Source organism: Atractosteus spatula, chromosome 5 (genome assembly GCF_055471065.1).
Source record: "Atractosteus spatula isolate fAtrSpa1 chromosome 5, fAtrSpa1.hap1, whole genome shotgun sequence".
NCBI lineage: Eukaryota > Metazoa > Chordata > Actinopteri > Semionotiformes > Lepisosteidae > Atractosteus > Atractosteus spatula.
The window spans coordinates 16,596,829-16,623,445 of NC_142710.1; the positions used below are offsets into that span (position 1 = coordinate 16,596,829).

The following is a 26,617-nucleotide window of genomic DNA, read 5'->3' on the forward strand; positions in this document are numbered from 1 at the left end:
ACTGAAATAGTTGATCTCCTAACATCGTACATATGGCAGAAACACATGGATTGGATATTTGGAATTACTGCTGGATAACGGTACAATGATTACCAGCCAAAATCATATTATGATACCAGTGACTGGAAATGTGAATGATTCAGTAACGCATATACTCAACTGAAATTATAAAAAAACCCTTTTCAAAAGGTAATCAATTCAAGATCAGAAAAAGAACTTACCTTGTTTTTAAGATATTCAGAAACTGTAAGATTTCTGAGAACTGTATCAGTCTTAAGGCTCTTAGAAACCTTAAACCTGTATAAAGGAAAAACAAACCCATCAGAAAATAGTCTAGCAATTTAACCGTGTATTGTCTGGTTATTTAATAACATAACATAGCATAATATAGTAGTACTTTTTTTTGCAATGCTGATACCTTTAAAATGATCATCCATCTTTAGCAATTTGATTGCTTTCATGAGCAACTCAAAGAACAATCTTACCAAATGCCTAACTTGAAGCTATCCAACAAAGGACTTAGAAAATTGAAACAATTTAAATAATAACAAAACTGATTGAATATTACAGAATGGGTAAGACAGTAAAGGATCTACTTTCAGATTTCTTAACAGGCTCCTCAAGGCATCACTGCAAACACTGTCTACCAGATAAATAATTTGATTACAAGGTTCAAAGAATGAAACTGTGTGAGATGAAAACCTGGATTAAACCAGAAGCAGGTGGACAGACGTGATTGAACTAGTAGCTCCATTGACGTAAACCTAAAAATGGTAACCATTTCGAAATGTTACATCAGGAAACAGTGCCCAGCAGAATTCAAGGACAGCTGTAAAAGATCACATTCCTAGATACAGTCAGTCAGTGACACTCCTTATGGTTTCATTTTACTTATTATATCCAAATGAACCTATCAAATGGTGCAAATATATGTATTTCACATGCAAAAAATAGCTAAAATTTTTATTTTATATAGATTCAGTATATATTAATGGTATATTCCATGGAGAATGGTTGTTCAGAAAGTGAAGCTTATCTGCGTCTTTGTTTCCAACATCAGTAGATCATGCATTTCATAAGGTACAGGCTTCCTTTCATTTCCCTTATTAGGAATAAACCCAAATAATAAACCCAAACCAGGTTCTAGTGACTGAGGAGAGGGATATGGATAAACGCGAGACACAAAGTATTTTGTGTACACAGGGGTTTTCACTATGTGCTGCACAGTAGCTCTTATCAGCAAACGTCTCACATTATACACGTTCCCACAAATTCCAACATTGCACAAGAATGCAAAGACTACAGAATAACCTTTCCCAGTAAAGACAGGCTCTTGGTCGTTCAAAAAGAAACAGTCTGTCCAGTTTACAGTTGTGTTCCAGTTGTGCACCATTTTGTCCCAACCACGCCAAGGCTCATTCTTTCAAAGAACCAATCTTGATCCAGGAACCACAAGCAATGGATTTGATTAAAAAAGTCACAAAGGATGTATTTCAGCTGCGTGTTTTTTCAATAGCATATTATGAAAACCCATAAACCACTAAGCTAAAAACAATGCACCTACAGCTGTCTCAATATGAATAATTTTCCTCTGAATACTCTAAATCTGTTGTCATGTAAAATGTCAGTTTCCTACAGCTGTCCATAGTTTTTAGGCTCCCAATATAACTGTATAAAAATTAGCATACAAATATTGTATTAAATAATGATAAGAAGGAACTTGCCGATTGTCTGCATATTTGTGCAACTCTTTGCTCTGTAACTTGATTATTAATTCGGGAAAACATTTGATACAGTTCTAGTTAGCAAAAGTAGCAAAGCTTGAAGAACTCTTGTTTACCACTGAAGAAAGAAGGGGGTCAATTCAAGTTTTATATACAGTATACAGATATTGATTTGTCCACTCCCCCATATGTTAGAGAATTCAATACTCCAACAATATAATGTCAGACATGTACAGTAGGACTTAGCCTCCACACTGGGTTTTAAACAATATGATGTTTTCAGGACAAATCTGTTTTGTATTATTAGACAGAATCTTTACAACGCAGAACCCTTACCCCAGTAGGAGACCACGTTGTAACAAGAAGTCAGAGAATGCCGGAAGTTGTCGGGGTCCTCTTTCTCTGCTCCGTGTCCATGACTAATCTTGACTCGGTACCCATTCTGAAACAATTCTCCGCATGACTTTTTTCGTCTTCTGGTGCTCCGAAATGTCTCGGTGCGCGTGCCCCCATCAGGCCCTCGGTAAACTAAAATCTTGCTCGGAATCATAACTACTTGCAAGTCAGCGCAATACCCCTGCCACTTTTGCAGACACCAAAGCTTGCCCGATTAAGCTGCACTGTCCTTAGCTTCCACATTGGCACTGCACATCCACTTGCCTTCCTCCTGGAGGGATTTCTTCATACACTTCTCGGTACTGGGCATGTGATACTAACAGCCCCTTTCTGAGAACACATCTATCTCCTGCAATAATAGGCTTGCGTTTTCTGTTGTAAGTAAAAAAAAAAAGACTATCTCAACATTTTTTCTTTTAAAACTAGGACACACTCAGCAGGCAGATTCATGCAAATAAATCAAGGGCTATTCTTCAAATTGCACAGCACAAAAAAGAGAAGACACACAAAAAATGTCAGGACCAGATTTAACACAGATCCTCCGGCTATGATCAGAAATGTACTGAAGCTTAAAAAGCCCTTTTCCATCAGGATATTACACCATAAGCTCCTTTAGGAATCACCCAGGGAAAGACAGAGAGACCTGCAGACCTGCAGCTAGGACACAAAACATTTGAATCTGCGGCCACAGAAATGCTGTGAACTGTTGGTCATCACAGCCATTTCAGCTATAATCTACAAGAGGGATCCTGACGGATCTTCATTTTTCAATTTGCTACCAGCAAATGAAATGTCACGTGCATTTAAGTTATTTTCCCTTGACCAATAAAGCCAAACTATGTTTAGAAAGGAAAGGCTCTTACAATCACCGAACTCTTCTTGGGATTTAGTGGAGCTGAAATTGAAAAAAAAATACACAATAATCCTGAATTAATCAGGACTGCTGTACTACTAGCTGCTCTGTCAATTTGGAAGTGGAAAACATAGCATGAAAAATTCTGAAGCAGCTTTATTTTTTCTATAGAAATGTATGCGGCAACACAAATCAAGCAGCTCATGAACAGATGATTACTTTCTACACTCAACTGATCAAAACCCTTGGTTGATTAGTATGCAAAGAAATGTGGTTGCGCCTGTGCGGGATGGGTGGTTAATGGTATAAGACCTCAGTCCATTCAATACATCTTACATGAAGATTGAGAAAACATGCTTCCCTGCTGTCCTCTCTTTAACCAAAGGCGGGAAAGGTCTACTCATTACTGTATACTGAATTACAGACTCTGCTTTTTAAAATGCTGCTTCAGGCTAGCTACGGTAAATACTAGGGCTTTCTGAACAACATTGTTTTAGCACAAATACTTTTCTTTCACTAGCATGGGTGTCCATTGGAGAATCATAAATTGACTTCTCAGATGTAGCTAGAGAAATCATTAGCTTGCTTTCATTTCAACCTAGCACAACGCAAAAAAAAGGAGTGTGAAACACTAAAAAAGTTCAGCTGTAGGCACTATTGTGTATTTCACCTTGTTTTCAGCACGTTACTTTTGCAGCATTCGGGCTGACGCAGCTCATCACCTCAGCCTAATACAATTAGTGCTGTATTATATACTGTCTTCTTCCTTAAGCAGTCTCTATAGAACTGTCAATCATACGGTACACACAAAGGCCATTAACAAAATCAAGGACATACGGCATGTCAGTGGCAGTAATCCTGTTGTCCACACAGTACGATCAATTTTACCGCATTCGAAAGTTATAAGCGTGAAGAGAAGAAACACTGCAATCAAGGTTTTGAAGGGGATAATTAGGAAATCATAAGCCCACGCCATGACAATGCTTTAGTTCTGCTTCAGCTGCAGAGCCTCTTCAGATGTGCTATCTAAGATCTAGTCTATTCCGTTTTTTCACATGAAAACGACACAAAACATAACAAAATATTAATAAACTTTTAAATAATTGTAATTATCATCATTATCCAATACACGAAGACCTATCGATACGTTTGAGAAAGATGTCATGACACGAACCGTGGAGCTAGCTGTGGTTTGATATTACGTCTGTGCAATATTCAGCTCAAAGACTGCTGCTGCCTGAAGAACACTGCCAAAGTGAACTGCAAACCTACAGACACAATCTGTTCTCACTGCTAACATGAAAGCTAAGGACTCACATCAGCCAACTCAAATGCTACACAGAGAGTGTAATTACCTGTTTCCTGGTTGCAAACATAATTTGTAACAGTATAATGTATCTAAATGACACTTTTCCAAATTGTTCATTATTATCCATCAAGTTTGTGTGTTATTGTCTAATTTTTGTTTCATCGCAGAGGGAAAACTATACAAAATGAAGATTAAGTGTGTACGAATTAAAGCAAATGTTGCTAGTTCTGTACTAGGGATCGTAAAACCCAGTGAAAATGGATGTAATATTTTTAGTGATTTTCAGTTATACTTTAGGCAGGCGGACTAAAGCTTAGAGCACAGCTGCACTCTATATTTATCTCTCAAATAAAATCTGCAGCTAGGGTCAGCTGGTCAGACAAAAAAATGATAAAGCTGTTTTAAAATTATCTCTGGCACACACCAAAAACATTGTTTGGTGGTAAAGACACAAGCAACATAAGGCCCTTTTGTGAACAGAATGCAAAGCAGTTAATTGATTTTTATACTTTTTGAATCCAACCCTGCAGTGTCACTGAGTTATGTTACAAATACAATATAAGGCTGTGCGTGTGACAGTCTTTCAGTTTCCAATATTATTTTTTTTAAATAGTCCAAAACAGAGTCTCAGCAACCCGAAGACCGTGGAAGACAATGGGCACAAGACAGAACTCACTATACACAGGATGCCAGTCCAGTGCAGGGCACACATACTGTACAGTACACACACAGTGGGAACCCTACAGAGACGAAATGAAACGTACACAGTAAAGTTTTGAACTGAGGAAGGAAGCAAAAACTGACACAGTCACAGGAGGAAAATGCACATTCTACACAGAAAGAGCCCAGGAGTGGAATCGAACTTCAAGGACACACCACTAACCACCATGAAAATGTAACACCCCAAAATATCCAGATATTTCTCTTTTAAACATTTAAAAAAAACAACAGACTACTGTACATACAGTATGATATATATGAAGTGTGAAATAATCTCTACAAAGAAGAGTTTACATATGCAATAGCCTCTGTGTACAAAAGCTAAACACACTGAAAAATCTGTTCAGTGAAAACGTTTTACTTGACCTAAAAGCAAGTAGGGGTCAGGTTTGTTTACCTCTCATAACGACATCATAACAACATTTCTCATGATGCAACGGTGTACAAGTAGCAGCAGATTATCGTGTTTGTTTTTTCATTCTTCTTAGGGTCCCTTTCACTGGAATGACACCAGTGACATCTTGTAGTCAGGGGCTGAAAAGCTGGTCAGATGGCTTGCTCTGACTTCAGTGGACACTACCGACAGTATTGGACAGAGACTAAACTAGCTGAAAAATGCATTAAGAACATTCTTTCTAAAAAAGCAAAAAGCAATGGGCACTGCAGGGAGCCAAAGACACGGTCTTCACCCTGCTGGGTACAAAACCTACTTTACTTAATGCTCCTAACTCATCCAAGTTTACTCAGTAGAGGGTGTTGAAGCGGTTTCTACACTATGACTCCTGTCATTCCTCTTCGGGCACCTCTGTCTGCATGTTGGTGCTGACGAACGTGTCACTTACATGCTAGCCCATATTCTGAAGTAGACCAATGCCCAAGCAGAGCCTGCCAGAGGCCACAGGAGTGAATGAATTCAGAGACCAGATTACAGAGCTGCTCTGAGAGCTCCAGGCCCCGGCTGTACAGAAGGACACAGGCACAGGGGAAACTAGAAGCACAGCTCAATTTTCTCAATCGCCATGGGATAAGCATTTTAAAAGGATAATGTGTGCTCCCACGCAGCTGTACCCAGCCAGGATTACTTTCAGCTGTAAAATGTTTTCATATATTTTACATTTCATTTGTGCTAACAAGGAATAGGAGCAGAACAATTTGTCAAAACAAACAGTGTGGCATGCAGCTGTTTGTTTGTATTAGAGAATACCATCCTGAATTAAACAGGAAAGAAAAAGACAAAGCAGTCAATTTTCTAAACATCTATGATATTCAGTTCATTAGGCTTGTTTTCTCCTTTCAGACTGCTGTCTTGAGTGAGTCAGTTTGAAAATACTGTTCCTCTTTTTCAGGTCTTAAACAACAATTTCTGCATTTCATTTATTACCACATGAATCAGCCTGTACTTTCCATTTCTGACCGTATAATTGATGATGGCGTTAACTGGCAAAGCGTTAACGTCACGTTGAAACAAAATTCGAATTCCGACAGAAAGTTTTTCTCTTCCAAGATCAACCGAACACGCAGAATCAACAACTGTCTTTCAGGAAACGGAAAAACAATACTTCTGCAACAGGCCCAAGATAGCGCATCATTTCAACCCATCCAATCTCACAAAAGTGCTAGTTCCTGAAAGGGGATATTACAATCTAGAGCCTATCCCAGAAAACTGTGCACAAGGCTGTATTTCACCTTGGAAGGCACGTGAGTCCAACACAAGGCACACATCCAGGAGACACTAATGAGCCAAGCCAGTGTGTCTTTCTTTAAAGTTGTACAAAACCAGATCACCTGGAGAAAACCCACATAGCCAGCGAAAGAACACGGAAGGCACCCCAGTCCAGAATCTATCCCAGGACCCAAGAGCTGTGAGGCAGCAACAGTAACCCACACTTCTGTGCCACCTGCAGCATAACTTCACAAAGGAAAATCTGAACAAAAACCAGAAAACACTTTTCATCTGGCTGGGACATCATTACTGTTTACAGAGGTCATTTTACGTTTTTAGAATTTCTTTCGAACAATAACAAACATCACTTTAATCAGACATTCCCCCTTTTTTCTATTTGCGACCCCTTTTCACCAACTATTCTCTTTCTAATTAGACATGCTCTAATCGGTCTTTGCTGAGCTGAGCAAAGCATGTTTGAACAGGCTGGGGTACACTCCTGCACAGCTGAGGAACTTTTTTGTTTCTCCTATGGAATTCAAATTCTGTTTTATGTAACCTGGATGTCTGTGAAAAATATGAAAATGCATTTATCATTCAACTTAAGGATATTTAGTAATAACAATACTTTTTGCAGATTTATACAGTAAACAAACAAATTCCAGTATGCTCAAATAGTACTGTAAAAACATAAATACAGCCACAAAACAAAACAAACTAGGTGATTTGGAACTTATAACTGTGATCTTTAGGGAGGAATTTTATATGCTTCTATCTTTGACATGAATTGAAGATTTTTCATATGACTGACCACTTAATAGAACTCAGTGGTTTCTCAGTTTGGCAGCAAATCGTTATGCAAATCCTTGCGGGTTTTTTGTCGAGGTGATCTTCACTTGAAGCAATTTAGAAGATTAATTTCTATTTCAAGTGAGCAACTGATATGGCTTCTTACTTTAATGCCTCATTCTGTGAATTTTTAATCAAAGTCTAGTTTTAATCAGAGCTTTTACTAGAAATGAGCTCAAACCACTCCTATGATTTAAATTAAATACAGGAAGAACATTCTCTGCCTCATTTCATTCAGGTCTTGATAAGCCTGCTTGCACACCAAGTCATTAGTGCAAATTAAAGAGATTAATTACTGAGCAGGTAAGTGGCAATGAATACTATGAAGCCTTCAAGGTATCTTTCCACTCTCCTAAAGAACATAACTGCAGAGGTGAGCATCTTTATAAACCATGTTAGCACTCTGAATCAACTGAAAACACATCTAATGAATTCTGAATTCTAGCTCCAGGTTGTCTTAAGGACTTACAGCATGAGTATAGAGAGTATAGGTCAGCTCTGAAATTGATATCAGCTGATACAGGCCTTGTTACTCAGCTGAAGACCAGACTCCACACTATGCTTCCCTGTGTTCAGCACCACATCAGTGGTGCTCACTGCTCAAAACAGTCTCTTGAAAAGTTATCATTACACTATAGCTTTTAATGTGGAGTTTAGCTGTATTCTTGTTTTTGTTGTTAATTTACTATGCTCTTTTTATGCTACCGTTATGTGTATTTTGTATATACTATTGTTCAGCACTTTGAAAAACACTTGAAACTAAATATATCTATATAAAAGAATAAACTTTGATAATTATGTACTGTACATTAAGATTTGGATGGAAACATTTTTCATTCTGTATGTCTTAAGTATATCTTTAACTTAACAATTTTCCATTTATTTTTTTCGACTTTGTTCTGTTCTTTCACTAGTGAGTAGTGAAACAATTTGCAATTTTAAATGACACTTAGGGAAGATCCTTAGAATGGTGTCTTCTGATGCCCACAACATCTTTTATTTAATTTTTATCTTCATTTTCACCTGACTGGAGGCAATAGGTCCCAGAAGATAGGATAATTATGCAGCCAGACTATTAGTTCAGACAGGTACCACACCTCCTGTTACGAGGACAAAATGAGAATAAGACTATCTGAGACATTTTATGGTCTAATCACAGAATTCTGGCCTTCTCAATATGAGAATTATTCCTAGAGCTAATTAAGCCATTGAACTACATTCATGTAAATGTAATGAATTCCTGCTTTCCTCAGATATCGTGTATTTTACCAAATAATCACCATCAGCTTCTGATATGTCATTATTTTGCTTCTACTAAGCAAGAACTATTTACAGTCATAATCATATTAACATATTAAAAAAAGATTTTATAGGTACTGTCCCCTCCTTATGTTTTGAACAGACAAGATAATATTGAAGGTAGAAAATATATTTGGCCACATTCTATAAGAAATCAGCCAGAAAATTGATTTCAATAATAGCAGGATTTCATCTTAATCTCTCAGACTAATTCCACCTGTGTCACAAGCCTGCGGGAGGCACAAATCCCAGGGCTCATTGACCAAGCTGGCGAGGAGAAATTCAGTATGGGTGTGTGTGTGTTGGGGGGGGGGGGTGAGGGCAGGGAGCAAGGTTGACCGGGATTAAAAATCCACACAAGACTGAATTCATCACAGGTAACCGTAACAAAGCCATTTGAATAACTCTTGTCAATAAAAAAAACCCTTCCATTTCATTAAAAAAAAAACAGTTACAGTAAGGGAATGCACCAGATATTCCCCTTTCATAATCATGTTAGATGAAATACACAGGAGGAGAAGAAATATCATTCCTGACGAGAAGAAAATGAATAGCGTAACTTTACACATATGTTATTTCAATGTTAACATTCTGTATACCACACACTAGTAGTGAGTGGTGTATCATAAAAACTAGATGATTTCCCTCACTCTCTGCGGTCTTTGTGTCAGTTATGCCTGAGACACATAACACCAATGCTGACACCTGTGTCCAACTGCCCACAGTGACCTTTTTCATACTCTCTCTTTTGGACCCACCTAACAAGATTAATTGGTGTGCCACATCTTTGCCCTAAAAAGCAGTGACAACATTTCATTCACACCATCTTCTGTAGTAAGACAAACCTACAGTACTGTATCTTTGAGACACATAACGTGAATGGGCAGTTTCATTTCGCATACAACAGATTCAGCAATATTCTCTTTAATTTTTTTAAATCCGTTTAAAGGAGCACACAGCAATTTAAACCCAGTTTTAAGCCTTTTAATAATGTTACAAAGTACACTGCTGCATTTTTTATGGTTTTATTTAAAATATTTCAGATTATTTAATTTCCAGTCACTTAACATACAGCATATCCACCAGCTGTCAGGCTGAAGTTAATTTTTCTTAAGGCAGAATGCAAATGCAGGAATAAAAGCATTCCTCATTATGAAAAATAATTAGGAAATACCCAAAGACAAATATTTAGACATATTGTATATTTCTAAACATATAGACATGATCAATCATGTGTTTCAGTTCAAATTAGACCAGAAGCGAGATCACAGTGTAAATAGAGCAGAACTGAACTGTGGTAAGCTGTGCCTAGATCTAAGGAGAACGCTAACAACAGATTCATGTAGGAGTTTACATTTGCTTGACTGTATTGTTATTCTAGCTCTGTGACTATGTGACAGCTCTGTAACTAATCATCTTAATTAATCATTAAGACACACTGCTTATTGTCTCCTGTCTCCTGTTCTCCCAGTCTGAAAGAACAGTCACTAAAGGTAGTCTTTTAATAGTCAATAAACTGTTTGCCAGCCAGGAGGATAATTTAGGGTTACATCCTAAACAACTTTCAAAATAATGAACTGTTATACAAAGTGTACATTACTACTACAATCTGCTGCAGGTTTTTAATCATTCTGATGAATATGAATCATATCCTCTGTGATATTTATTATACAACTGTAAACACCGCATGCTGTTTCTGTACAGCTCTCATGTGTGAAGTCTCACCAGAAGCAACGTGAGCTGGTTTTCTGCCTTGAATTACAGCTCTGGACAGGCCTGCCACTCCCCTAACCTGACACTGCAGTTCCCCTGCTTCAGCTACCCACTCTGAGGCAAACTCCGAGTGACTGAAAATCATTACAATCAGAGAGCGAATAAGTGAAATACATGCTTGTGGTCAGGTGAGTGCAAAAGAAATCCCTTTTTCATACAGTCAACAACAGTAACACTCGTGTTCTGGGAATGCTCAAGCAGAGAAGGAGAAACAGTTCTTCTGCATGTGATGCCCTGTACTGTGACAATGAAGATGAAAAAAACCCATTTATTATAACAAAATGGTGCTATATCAAACTATAAAAATTGTATTATATATACATTTATATATATGAAATTAAACACAGTTTTGACACAGAAATTATATCAGAAGTTACAGTACAGTCAGAAGAATCCCAGAGTCAAAATAAAGAGTCTTTATTGATAGGCTCTAACCCGCCTGGTTTGAGCAAAGACAGCCTAGCCCAATCTCTCATTATTCAACTGCATTAAGAGGCTGCTGTACTGGTGGGCAATGTGGAGAGGAGGAGGGGTGCTAGTATGAGGAAGTGTCTCGAAACTGTGGTCTGGAAGTTAAGAGTCCCAAGGCTTCACGCACTGCCCTATCCCAACCCCATTTAGTAGTAGAATTAATATTTATTTATAGTATCTAATTTAGCAACTGTCCATGGCAGATTCAGCAAAGGGCTTGAGTTTCCATACTAATGCTTTCATTGCTGAATAATAACACAATTGAGGGAGCAAATCAAAATCATCAAAATATATTAACCAATTACTTCCCATATCAAAACCCAGTTAAAAATGTATATGCTTTAATAACAAAAAATAATTCAGATGCAAACGAAAACAGATTAAATAATAATAATCTCACTCAAAATGTGCTTCTTAAACTATTCTATTAAGAACAAATGTTTAATACTGTTTATTAATGACTCTTGTTCTGTTGTACAGTAATTAAACAGTAGATGGCGATAAAGGACTTTCAATCGTACAAGACAAATTTCTGTTTTGGTTGTCGGCAAGTTGCTTACGACTTAGCCCGTCGTTCTTATGTTACATCTGTGTGTTTACAATTTTAGTTCATCCACCAAAGGCCGCGACAAAATTTCACATATCTCTTTGTTGATTTTGCCTATAAACCATCCGGCCATTTTATAGGTCACCTCGAACATGACTCGGCGCTTCATTTCTGAAAGCGGAAGTTCCAATAGAAGAGACGTGACTTACCGAGCCAGCTTCTGTTCAAATACACAGACACAAACACTGGCGGGACAGTGAAGAAGTCTACCACCGAGTTCACCTCCAGCCAGAACCACAGCTTATCGTTGGCTGCAATGAACTGAAAACAAAACAAAAAAAAAAAACAGGAGCAGTAATGTACATTTAATTTCCTGTGTTGTATATTCATATATTTTAACCATTTGGAGTAAATGAGCATCATAAGGTGGATATAGAGTAGTGCAAGTTGCCATGTTCATCGTCTTATACCACAAAAGTGAGAAGATACATTCGATAATATTTAATTTAATATTTTTATTTTTTGCAACTTGTCCTCTGCCCCACCCAACATACACAACACACACAAAGCTATTTTCTTTGTTCCTTATTCCTTAAGAGAGGAGATTCTTATAAAAATATTTTTAAGTTGTATTTAATACAAACACCAGCCTCTACTGCATGGTCTGCAGTCTGTTTTAAACGACCACTCCCTCTTCAATCTGCTGTCTAGTACGTTTGGTTTCTGAAACATTTGGTTCTGCTACATCCACAGAGACTTCATTTTCACATTGTCCTCTGTGAACTTTCACCATCTCTGCTCTGTCTAGATACATGTGACATGTCTGCTTTGCAATCAATGTGCAGGAAAACAAAGTACAGGTTATTGATTTTTACCAATTTCTGACTTTTATAGCTTTCATGTATTAAATTATTTGTGCTAATATTAATTTAAATTAATATTTAAGGACTTATGTACAATGAGATAAAATGACATGTTTAGACATCCCTTACAAGATCATGTCAAAATCTGTTTAAAAAGCATGGTAAAAATGATCAACTAAACAAACCTTGAGAATCATGTCCAGAACATATTGTGCTATTATGACCAGTTATTGTTTATTCTAGTCAAAATTATTTGGTGTCAGGCAAAAATTAAAGCCCAAAAACCCTGAGAGACACAAAATATTTGGCAAAACCTAAACACCAGCTGAACCGCTTCTAAATAGTCAAGTTTGTCCTGCACTTTATTATGCAGCTAGCTATTTTGCAACTGGCTTTATTTATTTTGGAATGAAAGCAAATTAATAATAAACTAATATTTTGTTTAAGACATGAGACAGCCCATGGTTTGTTCATCACATAAAATATGTACTTGAAAGGTTATTTCCTTTCTTTTTTACTTACTCGCAGGCCGAAGTAAAGCAAGAAGAATACGTTGAAAGCCATGTCGATCTGTAATGTGAAATCTTTGTAGAAATTCTGACAGGATTCTATGGGGCTAATAAAACAACAGAAAAATGGTTTTAATTTTTGTATTTCATACTCGATACCATGACTTTTTTTATGAAAGCTGCTTGTAGAAGTATTTGTATGTAACCATTTAGAAAAGATGCATCCTGTTTTCTTGGAAATAAAATAATCTCATCTGAATAATGTTTATCAAAGATGCAATATTATTATCAAGACAGGTTTCTGTAGAAAAAGAACATGCATGGTTCTTCACTCAAGCAAATCATTTTGGTACAGTTTAATACCCCTGATTAACCCTTAAAGAACTGAATCCCTTATCTATCAGTCAATAAGTTTGATTTTACACAGTTTTAACCAACAACAAAAGGACACAAAAATGCCACTTATGAGTAATTTAAAACAACTTTCCGAACAGATTTTTGTAAAAAAAAAAACATTATTTTGTGACACACTGTATGGAGATATCAGTGAAACAAAAACAAAATAAATACATATTTGTCACCAACAGAGTAACCTGTAACGATATTAAAGTTCCTGATCACCACACTGAAAAATAAACAATCCGAATCTATTGCAACACATATTTTAATCACATTTTTAAAATCTGATATTGAACTGTTGTTTTCAATATCTGAAGTGTTAATACGGCTTACACAAAAGGAAAATGCATATTATCAAAAAAGAAAAGCAAAGCAGAAGCAGTACTTTAAGGGTTAATTAATGCATGCAGGGTCTGTGTTCATTATATGTGTTCAAGCAGCCATAGCAAGTGCTAGCATTTAGTGCAATCTCACCCTTAATGCCTGTACCTGGCACTAAGAATCAAAATGGAGAAACTGTAATGACTTGGTAGAAAACCACATTTCAACTGGAAAACAAGACATGTCACCCTGTCAATTGACAACCGATGTTGCTTTTAAGCTATGGAGCATCTGATGCCTTAAACAGTCACTCTCAGAAATGGCTCAACTATCAGGTCATTACACATGCAACTTGCTGACAGCTTGTTAGCTAAGAGATGCATCTGATACAACACATCCACTTTTGTGGATCACCTAAGGTTTTGACACACGAAGAAATAAATACAATTTTTAAATCATGTCCTTTTGTCAGGCTTGAGCCCAATTTGAACCATTATTGAGAACACTTTTGAAGGAGTAACGTATATAAATCAATAGTTATCTACATGCCCGAAAAAATATATACTGTAGATGTCATTTTTTTCTCATAGCTTTAACAATATATTTAGAAGGTGCTTTTTAGAATGCTTCCCAGTATACAGTATATCTAATTGCTGTAGAAAAAATGTATTTCTCCTGGAATGGCAAGTCTAAAGGAAATGTCAATATTCTGTCAGACAAGAAAATCTTACCCAAATAAAATATTAATTTTTCTAATAATTAAAACAATAAATTTCAGTCTGTTATTGGCATTGGGTTCGTTTTTTTTTTCTGACAGAGTTACCAATTTTGGGAAATAATTAACACTTTTTTACTTTTAATAATTTGACATTTCTAAAGAAATGAAGGCTACAATGATGGAGCCTGAAATACCACAAAGCAGCAACAAGTGTGAATCTCTGCTTCAGTGAATTAATTCTCTCCATGTGATACACAAGGTTTCAGCTACTGTAGGTGCACTTTAAACAGGGATATTAAAAGGGATATTAAATATACCTGTTCAGTTATCCTCATTTTTAGTTTTTCTTGTAACTTTCAAGCAAATGCATTCTTAACTTTTGTTTTGTTTTAAATACAATTTAATTTATAATTTAAGTCACGATTGCTAGAGCTTTGTCGAACAGTAGAGACTATAAATGATGGCATTTTATTATTTAAAAGGCAGTGTCTCAAGCAAAGCATTTTAAGGCTCAGTATATTGTAATTTATTGACAGTTTTAAAATCAACAACTATTAAAATCATCAACTATTAAAAGCAACATTTAAGAGGACAGTGAATAGTGGATTGGTTTAATTTACTTTGATTTTTGAAAAGTTATAAAATTTAGGATGCCCCCCTGAAATCTAAATCTATATACACCACATTACCTGAACATATCTTCTTCAAAAATGGTAGCTGCTTCAAACCATGGAGCATCACATTGACTACAACGAATCCACTATGCAGCTTCCTCTCACACACCACAAGTCTTGTAAAAATATCAAGCCAAAAAGTCATAGTTTTAAAAATGAAATGATATATAGTAGGGAAGCTTAAGCTTAAGATGTGAAATGTGAAATGTGTTGTGAAATGTGTTGTTTTATTAAACAAAATGGAGACAAAACGTAAAGATGTACTGTAGGCATACTTAAGCAATTATAAAGTATAATTTTTCTTAAACATCCTGGAGAATGGTTTAGTGAATGTTTAAAATACAAACATGCAGTTTCCCCTTTTTACTACAAATTTTCAAGGTTTAGATATTTTGCTAGTTAGTTGTTTGTGTCCCTTAAGTAGATATTAAATTAAAAAAACAGTTCAGGTGGGTAGCTGCGTCAGCATGCGTAGGCTGCAAAGGAAGAAGTAATAGGTTTATTCCATGCTGAAAAGAGAAGAAAGAAAGAAAACAAGCCAAAATGTTGTGTTTTCTTTCTTCTCTTTTCAGCATGGAATAAACCTATTATTTGTTCCTTAAATAAAAAGCTACTGTTGCTTTAAATATTGTTTAAAAAAACTCAGGAAACGCAGGGAGCTGTATGTTCTCAATGTGTGCAGAGTAGTTGCACAGATATATCAGCATACATTAAAGGAAAAAGTAAACTTTTTCACTGCCAGATAGAATTGTTGTACTGTTTAAAATTAAGAAAAGCTACCCATTCAGCACAATACCCAGATAAATGACAGGTGGCACTCAATGGCATTTTGCCTGTGCATCTAGACAGAAATACCTGTGGAACAGCTATCAGAATTGTTGCTCTCCCAAGTCACATTAGTTGTGTACTAAAACCTTTATGTTAGCGTTCCGGTGCAGATCAGTCTATTACAAGGGAAAAACTGGGTTTGTGCACAAGCCATAGCTACAATAAAGGAAAATTGATCCGCTTGGTGTTCATGCTGTATTCATACTTTATATTCATACTTTATTTAACATACAGGTTTATAATGAAACATCATTCAGTAATGTGAATGTTGTCTAAAGGGAACAGACTAAAGGCTAGCAAAAATGAGCTGCTTAAGAATATTGCATGAAGCAGAACGAAGAATAATGAAATCTTCCGATACTTTGCTGATTACTTCCACGGTAATTTTATCAGATCTATAAAGCTGATGAAAATCCTCACAACCAAAAAGATAGTGGCATAAAGGTCCTTTGTTCTCCAACATACAGTAGGACATTATAAAACACAAAATATAACATTGCAAAATGTAACAACTCTACACAGCTCTTGCCAGTCTCAGGAGCTGTGGAGCTTGTTTCCCATATAAAAATGTATGTATATTTTGTACTCAAAATGTGTGATTTAGCACAGTTACCTGTGAAGGTATGTGAAACATCAATATCGATACTAAATATCAGTGATTCTGACCCCAGGGTGCGAAGGAAGCTGGGGTCCTGATTCCATTTGTAGGACATCTAGAAGTGTACGAGGTGACAATGCTCACTATTCCCGTATCCCCATTAATGTTTTGTATATATTGGGTAGGTGACGAAAAAGCTGTTAGAATATATAGAGTATTTAATAAGAATACAGTGTAACTAAAATGTACTAATAGTCCTTCTTTAAAAGTCCTTCTCAAAGCCACTGACCCCAGTATTTGCATTAACAACCCCCTTTAATTCTGCTTTTTAATGACCTCTCTGCTAAGCTTGAGATTTCATAATGTGGTAGCACTCCAAAAATATTTAAAAAACATTAACAAACAGGTCTTTCACATAATGTTTTTCCTGTGGCGCTACCAAAGACACAGTGCTGTAGTGCCTGTCTTCTGGCCACTGCAGTGCGAAAGGAAATCCTCTGCTCTTTATAGCAGTGACCTGTTCTGCACAGATGACTGTCTATTACTCGTGTCAAGGCAATTAATGAATTACCCAATGCACAAATACATCTGTAACAAAGGATAATTTGTAGTAAAATGAGTACTTGTTGCATCCCCGTGCAGCAGCATTATGTGATGGTAAGATGAGCAGCTCTAAAACACAGCATGCAAAATGCAGAAAAGAAGGAGTGTGGAACATCCTGGCAAACAGTGTGTAAATACAATAATGAAGAAATGAACACACTAGATTTGATCAAATTTTGTATTCTGAAGCTGTAATCATTGAAGATCCAGAGCCATTCTTCTGTAGAAACGAGCTACTAATATTATTATACTTTAATTTGGCTGATGCTTTTATCCAAAGCAACTTATTTGTGTCCATTTATAGAGCCGGGCATTTTACTGGAACAATCTGGATGAAGCACCTTGCTCAAAAATGTAACAGTAACAGTGATAAACTCCACCGCTCCTTCAAAAAACAATGTTAAATGTAAATGGAGAAGATAATAATTTAATCCCAATGTTGCTATAATAGTTACTCTCAGTTTTATCCACACTCGTTCCGGCAAAATCTAAAACTGTACTTCAGTGGAAAGCTATAGACACACACCACAGACAATAGCAGCAGTCAATTTAAAAAATAATGTAATGCAATAAATCACACTTGTTTTTACATTTATTTTGATAAATACACAACACAGTATGTGGTATTGTTCTCTAAAAACAAAGTTAAAAAACACACAAAAAATAAAGAGACAGCATATTTTATAGCGATGACGAGTTCCCAGATGGTAGATGTTGATGTAAGTAAGATCTACGTCTCTACTGATGCAAAATCTTTGACAGTTCTTTAGAAGCACTAATTACACGTGGAAGGAGAAGTTTATTTAAAAATATTTATTCCACGAAACAAGAAAGTCCAAAAATGACTGGAAAATCCAAAGAAGAATGAGCTGCATACACTGTGTTTAAACTTTCCTGAGGCAGATCCACACTGAAAAGGTCCTGTAACAGTCTTGGCATGGTACAGTAATTTGTGTCTACTTCCAAATGGAACCAATCAAAACCACACAGGGGACAAGACAATAGTGCTTTTGCAGAAAACTGAAATCTTAATGTTTACTAAGAAAAAGCATGTGAAACCACATAACTGCCTTAAGGCCAAATAAGACTGCACTATGTACAGCCAATTAATGACAAAGGACAGCTAACTGTTGTTTTATCCAAACTTCCAAACTTTCCACTTAACTTGAACTCTGCCTAGCCCAGACTCCAGTCAAAACACTTACACTACAAGGGTTAACAGAATGTCTACATAATCCAATTACCTTAAAAGGCATCCATTCATAAATACCACTTAGCTTATAGAGTAAGGTTAATTTGCACTGTCAGATCTCTGACAGTATCAATGATCTTGACTAAAAAAATAATTTATGCAAACACTATTTAACAGTTGAGTTCCTCCCTACTATAAGGAATACTTTATGCACCAAAAACATATTTTAATATGTTTGATCTCTGTCTGTGAAACCATGACATAAGTCTCATGGATAACATTTTCATGGCAGAAATAAAAGTGTGCATTTATTTACAGTATAATCGTCCTCCATTTAAACCCTGGAATAAAAACAAGATTCATTGTTAAAGATCAATGGTCAAATCTCATCTGATCATTTAAACAAATTTAAACAAAAGTATCATACAGTTATAACAGACTGTCACTTTCACATCCAACAGTGCAACAACATTCGAGACGAGCATCACCCCTGACTCCATCATTAAGCCCACATTTCTTTTTTTGAAAAGATTGATTTTGAATGCATCTCGACTGCTGTATGACTAGTAGAGCATATTCATCAAATTTCATGCTCATCTAGATATAAATTTGAATAGCATCCATATTTAAAGGCAGCATTCTTACATGAGAAGTAGCCAGGTAGACAGATACACAGAAAGATGAGCAGATAGACAGAGTGAGAGACAGACGGATATCTACACAGACTGAAAAACACACAGACATAGAGATGTACTCATGTTAATAATGACATTTTTATTGTAACTACTGTACATTGTTCATTCTTAGTTCCCATTTCCCATTTCTAATGCAGAGTATATGTATTATCCATTAAAACTGTACTTTAATTTTAAAAACCATATAGAAAGTACACTAAAAGACAACATTGATAGTATCCCTTATTAATGTAGAAAAAAGAAACATCTAAAGCATCGCTCTTTAAATAAAAATGAAAGAGACCGTTATTCAGAACAGAATGAAAGAACAACTGCCTGATCCCTGTTGTCTGTGTCACATCATACTCCAGGATCACACAGGAATGTTGCACACACAATGTCCTGCCAAAAAAAATAGCCTGACCCACAGATCTTATTACATGGGCAACGAGAATACCTCCTTCAAGCTCTGATGAAATAGTGCTGCATGTTGCCCAAAAGATGCAATCAAATTCCCTCTGGTACCTGGGGTAATTTATTTTCCAAAGTGTTATATAGAGCATGTCAGTTTTAGGTCACAGTTACCTTGCCTGGGGATCCTGATCCAGTTGGACTGAGTTCCGGTCATGTGATAGGTAGATGTCTGCCTACAAAGCATGGCCACGTCAAGACTATCTGTAATAAAGATCCTTTCTCCTGAAGGGGCTAACCTATGCCAAAAAACTGATGACCCCCGGTGAATCAACTGACCACTCCCACACACCTCACTTAGCCCTTGAGCAAAAGCACACAAAACCAACTTTTTAACTATATTTGCATTTATTGCAGGACAGTGTTTAAGATATTATTAAAAAGTCAATGGGGCAACAGCAAGCACAGGTTTGCTTCACCCTGCTTTTTAATAACATTAAAAAAAATAATATTCATGGAAAATATTGACAGTAAAGAAGCGGAACATATCATTTGGTCTCCCGCTTAAATCACGAAGACAGTTGATTTAAGCAGAATGAGAAGAAAATCAAAATCAAAGAAGAAAAAGGATGAAATATGGCACAAATCACAGACATACATTATCTGTAGTGTAATGGTTGGTGTCACACAGTGGAATACCACAAATCCATACAAAACAGCTGCATTTGCACAGACTGCCAAATGCAGGCATTTTAGTCCCTGCCGGTTGCTTATGCTCAAAAAGATCAGAAATGCTCAGTCAGAGGTGGAATCTGCATTATATTTGGCAAGGACTGTCAAACATAATTCTGATGCTCTGCTTGAGCACGATCTTCTCGTTAAGGTGCAAGAGGATGTAGAACAGAAGAAATACATAGAAAAGGTCTCCATCAGACGTATTGCATGCAGCATCATTCAATGTCCAAGACAGGGTGTTAGACGTGTTGGGGGCAACAGCAAGGCAAACCCCAGCACTGAGCTGAAGGAGCTATGGGGAAGCACCATCATGCAGTGTGTACTGTATATGGCTTGGCTGCCATGCGGTAAAACCTACATCAATGAGCCTGCAGTATGTCCCCTGGGTAAGAGATGATATGAAACAGGGCCTGGTTAATACATCAATGATAGATTTGGGCCACAACACTACTACTATAATAAGAATGATTTAGCACCTGCAAGAGCACGAGACAAATAAAAGCACTTTGGGTCTACTATAAATATCCTTTACATTTTTTTTTTTCCTAAGCACACTTGATGCATTTCTCCGAGGCTGTAATTCCAGGCCATTCATTTTCCTTTTAATGCAGCAGGCCATTCTGAGATGCACAGGAAATGATGATTGTACTGTATTTGCAATCTGCACTTGGCCATTCATCTAAGCAATCCCAAAGTAGACTCTCATGACCAAATTTCCTTAGGAAAAAAACCCGTGAAGAATAAAAAAGAAGGAGGCTGGGTTTTCTTTTTAAATCAATGCTGTACAGATTCACTTCCCCTCACATAGGCACATTAAAGAACTCCATCCAAAGGTTCAAATTCTTCATTGTTTGTAATACTTAATTCATTGCTTTCTGGTTGGAGTGCATTATCATGAGAGGTTATGTTACCACAACAAATGAGCCATGTTCTTAAAACTAGAATTGAGGCCTGCCCATTATATACATCTACACATTTTAAGCAAGTTTTTAAAATTAAGCAAACTGAAATGAAAACCACAGTATTGTGTACAGTAAATGGCATATATCAAAGAAGTTATGACAATATAATAAAATGAAACAGTACCAAACGGAAACTTTATCAGTCCCAGAATTAAGGGCTGCACACTATTAAAATTAGGAATGTAACACAAGTATGAGATCTAAATCACTTAAGAAAAATAAAAAAATGAAAATGTTTCCCATTATGAAGAGAAATGTTGATGCTCATGACCTGTACAATGCTTGTTTCATTTTCATTTCATTATTCCTCATAATTATCAGCTGCTACAACTCTGGTTTCATGTGGAGTTAAATACAATATTCCTGCAAACTACTTTAACTTTACATTTTGTTTTTCAAGAGTTCACTTGTTAAAGCTGAGCTTGGTTCCCCTGGCTGCTTTTGAGAAACTGTTCTCTGAACTAAGGGCTAAGGCTCGGGTTGGCTTTCAGTATGTAAAAGTATGTGATTATCCTTTGCATTGCCTTTGCGGTTATGTGACTAAACCAAACAGCCAGGGAAATGAGCACAATCAAGTCACATCCCTCCATGAATAATTAACACAGAACTGACTCTAGTTTTCCAGTGTGACTAATGAGGCACAGGAAAGCTATTCTGGTGCAGAAACACATAGGACTGTAGCTCTATTCAAAGCAGAGTATTAAGCAGTGACATACAGCAAGGTGCTTGTCAAAGATATCTAATGGAATTATTTACTCTTCAACAGAGATAGATATATGAGTACTACATATATACCTTTACTAATGCTGTTTCTGTCCAAATCAAATGTAAAAGAATAGAGAAATAGCAATACAGAGGTTCAGTTCCTTGCTCTTGATACAAGCCTTCACCAGAGGAGCTCCAGCAGCGGTAACCTTGCGTCACAGGACGTGAAGGGCTCTGTTTCTATCACCACCTAGCTGGAGCTCCAGCCTGGGACGCTCAGCTGCATCTCTTTCGTGAACCTTCAGGCTCGTTATGCAGTTTCATGCTGTGCCAAGGCCAGCCTTTATAGAGCCGTCACTCCCAGGCTTGGCCACCTTAACAGCTCAGCACTTCCTTCACCTCCTGGGCATAAATTAGTCATGAACCACGACTGTTATTTATTAACCACTGAAACTGAGCTTTCCATACAGATCATGTTACGACCATCGGCAAATGCAGACTCAGCTCAAGAAGTAATGCATCACTGCTATCAAGAATCTCACTGGTAACAAAAATGCAGGTTGACTGTGGCCCTTAGAAAAGTAGAGAATTAGTAGGTGTTCAAAGCAAGCCTTCTTCAGAGACACACATTAGGCTAGGCCAGTTGTTCTCCAGGTACTTACAGTAATTCAGCCCTTAACTGGTCAGGCAATGATCATACATTTTGTGAATTTAATTATTTTTGGCCTGCAGTACAATGGGGAGAGAGATAAAAAAAGGACAGAGAATATGTACAAAGGCAGTATAAAATATTTCATCAGCAGAGTAGTTTCAGTAGTAGGTCCTAAGGAATTAGATGGAGGGAAGAAATGTGAAGAGGTATTTGGAGTGACTCGCCGCCACCCTGTGGCCAGTCAGAAGCAGGTTCGTCTGACTGACATGTACCTACAGGTAAGTATGGGGCCATTAGGAAGTTTAATCTGGCCTTCGGCCCCATTAAATGGAGATTATCCCTTTCTAGTGTCCCAAGATCACAAACCTGTGATTTATTGAAGCCAGGGACTCAGCTCCTGTCCTCAAGGCCTGGCACTCTTTAAATCTCCAGCTTCTTAAAAATCAAGGAAGTTCTTCTACTCGTTGAGTTCAATTAGGTAAAAAAGCTCCCAGGTGAAATGAAAACCAGAAACCTTCTGGGCCTCCAGGACTGGAGTTGAGTACTCCACTTTATGGCCATATTTCTTAAATTGGCCTTTATATAGACAGACTTTATATGTCCAAAATACACTGTAAAATCTAAAGAAATGCCCTCTAATGTCAGTTTTCACAAATAAAAGAGGTACATCACAAACACCCTGTTTGAGAATGAGGCTTTTCCTTTTGTTTCCTTTGCCATGTAGTTTTGAAATCCAAAGTTTTTGTGCCTGAATGAACAATACTGATCTTATAAATATTAACTGGAGGTGCCTAAAGCTGTGTGTCCTTAGTTTAAATAATCCTTCCTGTTTAGTATCAAAGTACCAGCACAATGGAGCACCAGGGGTATCTTTATTTAGTCTACTGGGTTGGAAAGGAAAACAGAATACAAGGCTGAGAGAACCAATTACAAGTGAAGCAGAAATTAAAGCTCATGATCAGCCTGAATGGTAAGGTTAAGTGCCCCATTTTTAACTTAAACTGCACAGTACATGGTCCTTAAAATCTTATTTTAGCTGGGGAAAAAATAATAAAAACTGAAGTACTGGATTGCAATGTCTGATAAGTGAAATGCAAGGCATCCTTCCCTTGTTTCATATTACAGGCGACAATACACAAAATTCAGTTTAAAAACACAAATCCATATTATAAAGTAGATAAAAGTCTATAAGGTATAGTCTAGTTTTTATCTCAGAATTAAGCTAATACTATAGATAAGAAGACGATGTCTTGCAACCAGCTATGTTGCTATAATTGTTTAAAAGAATAATAATAAATACTATTTTGGGATATTTTATGTTTGGATCATTAAGTCGGACCCAGCCCTCTCTAACTGGACGTGAGCTGGCCCAAGTGTCCTGCATGATATACTGTACTGATAACACCCCCACCCCCCCAAAACAGAAGGATCTTAGAAAGAAAATAATTTACTCTGGTTTAATGAGCATGGCATTGATAACTGCCTTTAGCTCTATTCCTGATCTTCACACACGTAGATAATGAACTCCACAGTGGGGTTGACGCTGTGAGGTGTCTCTGGGCAAGACCTTTACCAAGCATCTTCAGAGAGTACCCGAGGGGTCAGGAAGATCACTAGAGGACTCTCTCCTGCTAAGATGCACAGCAGTCCTGCAGGAAGCTGTCAGTCCTCATTAGTGACTGCCAGTATTGAACTGGAAGACTACTAAGTCCGTCTAATACTGACTGAGTTTGTGTCCATGTCACGTCAAAACATCTCCTGACTGTTAGTGTAATAAAACTTAGAAATGTCGGCATGTCTTCCCATTTCTCAAAGACTCAAAGACATTGTGGTTTTCTGGCATGACATTGGAAAAGAAAGTAAGTAATGCATCAGTTCTGTGATGTGACTGAGCTTCTCCAATTGGATTAGGATAGAATCACCTGAAGAAAAAGATGAAACAAGCCAGACTAATCTTCACGTGAAAAATAATATCTAAATTACATGTAATAAATGCTTTTTGCTTTAAGCTTTTTGATGGTCCTACAGTAAAAGTACAGAGCTTTTACAGTATTAGCAAACAGGATGCGCAATATAAAACATATTCCACGTGTCCATAGAATAAAGAATCTCCAAGTAAAACCTCCTTTATTTTAAAACAAAAACTTTTTCTTGCGGGTGAAGGATTTGATTCTACAAAACACCACTTTTAACAACAATCTGTAGGAACTCATGTAACACAAAGGTTACAAAACACCCTAACTGTGCCCGCTCAGAAGGAAATGAGACCACTGTGCTTTCCGGTCTTTTATGACTGCTGACACCTTGTAAATGCCAGTCACAAAGCATTGGACATGCCCTAATAAATTAACCACCGCTCTGAGAGTCTCTGCTGCTTGAACTGAAATTCTGCATCGGCAGTGGCATTTCCTATACAGTATGTTGGCTTTGTGGCTTGTCACTTGAACTGGCAATTGCTTCAAAATGAAGAGAGACATGTATACTAATAAACTGAATGGGGAAATCTGCCTCAACTGCACAAGATGTAGTTATCACAGGCCTCCGTGACTCAGTTAAATGGCAGTTTGTTTCCTCCTGCTTAATGAGTGAGGGTGATTGCACTGAGACAGGAACTGTGTTGTTTCCTGTTCCTCAAAAGGCCTGACTCTTGTATGTTGGAGATTAAACAATTTCATCTGCACAGATAGATTTGCAGGCAGATCATTTAAATGCACCGAAAGGCACAGCACCAGTCTTCCTGGAGAAAGATTTGTCGATTTTTATTTTTTTATTTTTATTTTTAAAAAGCCATGAGTCTTCAGTCATTTGAAATGACAGATAAAGGTGCCAGAGTGTGTAATTTTTAGATTATTACTCTTCTTTGAGGGACATTTGTAAGACGCCTGTGTGAAGCGCTCTGGTTCACACTGGGGTCACGCTGTTTTGGGGCCCATTGCGGAAGGGGAGGTTTATTTATTTAAGTTCAGGATGCTTGGAGTTACTTTGTTTCTTAATTCCAAAACAGGCACTGGACTGAAAAATTATCAGTGTAAATAATCAGGGTTGCCTCCATGTATCATTTTAGAAGGGAAAAAATGTTTATTCATGTTTGTAAACTAAGCTGAAAGAACTTACACACAGCTCTAAATCATTATGAGAAAAAGAGCAGCACAGAAATTAAGACTGAAGAGCCTAAAATTCAGGGGAATTACAAGGTGCTAATCTTTTTTAAAGATCATGCTAATTTTTAGTGGTTATGCTGTAATTGGGTATTGCTTCTGAGTTAGTAAATGAAAATAACTGGTTAACCGTATGTTCTTCAAAACAAATGACTCATTAAGTTTTACATGAAATAAATAACAAAATAACAAAGGCAAACACAAAATCTCAAACTTCAAATCATCTTTCAATTGGAAAAATCCTGAATTAAAAATATACTTAAAAGTAGAACAGGTTGTATTCTTGAAAATATAAACTCAATCAGTCCTGGATTTTAATTTGGGACAAAGTGAAAATATTCTATATTCAATGTTCTAGAATTTGTCGTACATTGTACAGAATTGTACAACAAAGAAATTGGAATCTTTTTAAGGATCACTCACTTTAATTGGATCACTATTACAGCTCTGCATTTGGTACCAGCAGAGAAGAGTCTAAAAAGGCAAACCAGCCATATTGTTGAAGCTGTTATCCTGGCTTTGTTTAAGACAACTAGGTTTGAACCTCAGATGAATTGGCTACCACAATCCAAACAATTTAGATGCTGCAGTTCAGTAGTTGTTGTAAATTTGTACAGATTGCTTAGCTCTGGGAATACTTAACAAAGTTAACATAATCACCTCATGATATTTACATTTTCAGATAGCTTTTCAAAACCTTAAAAATAGTTTAAAGGATGCCCAGTGTCTGATTAAACATAAATTCTGCCCCAGTCACACACCATAGACTATAATCCACATTATACCAATGCTATGTCTTTGCTTTTAATACATTAAAGGTATTTGAAGGATTTAAAGGATTATTTCCTTTTATAGATACAGTATATCCATTCATATACAGTATCTATAAAAGTCAATCTGACTTCCCTGGCATTTGAGATTGTCTTCTATGGAGCAGAAATGGAGACGTGACTCATGCTCTGTGCACGCACATTGTTTCTTCTCCCTCTGATAATTTATGGATCAGTTCTC

The 26,617-nt window shown here is 36.8% G+C and overlaps 1 protein-coding gene across 10 annotated transcripts in view; it reads right to left on the minus strand.

Moving 5' to 3' along the window:
- Positions 1-26,617, minus strand: part of kcnma1a (potassium large conductance calcium-activated channel, subfamily M, alpha member 1a) — a 210,045-nt gene that overhangs the window by 86,039 nt on the left and 97,389 nt on the right. For 9 of the 10 annotated variants that reach the window (XM_088916330.1, XM_088916328.1, XM_088916324.1 and 6 more), the window contains exons 4-6: positions 12,990-13,083; positions 11,814-11,925; positions 222-297 (exon numbers count right to left, since the gene is read on the minus strand). In XM_088916330.1, coding sequence (XP_088772456.1) covers positions 222-297; positions 11,814-11,925; positions 12,990-13,083 — 282 coding nt within the window. Of the gene's footprint in view, positions 1-221; positions 298-11,813; positions 11,926-12,989; positions 13,084-19,568; positions 19,710-26,617 lie in introns of those variants that run through there. The other variant, XM_088916332.1, reaches the window with a different exon arrangement.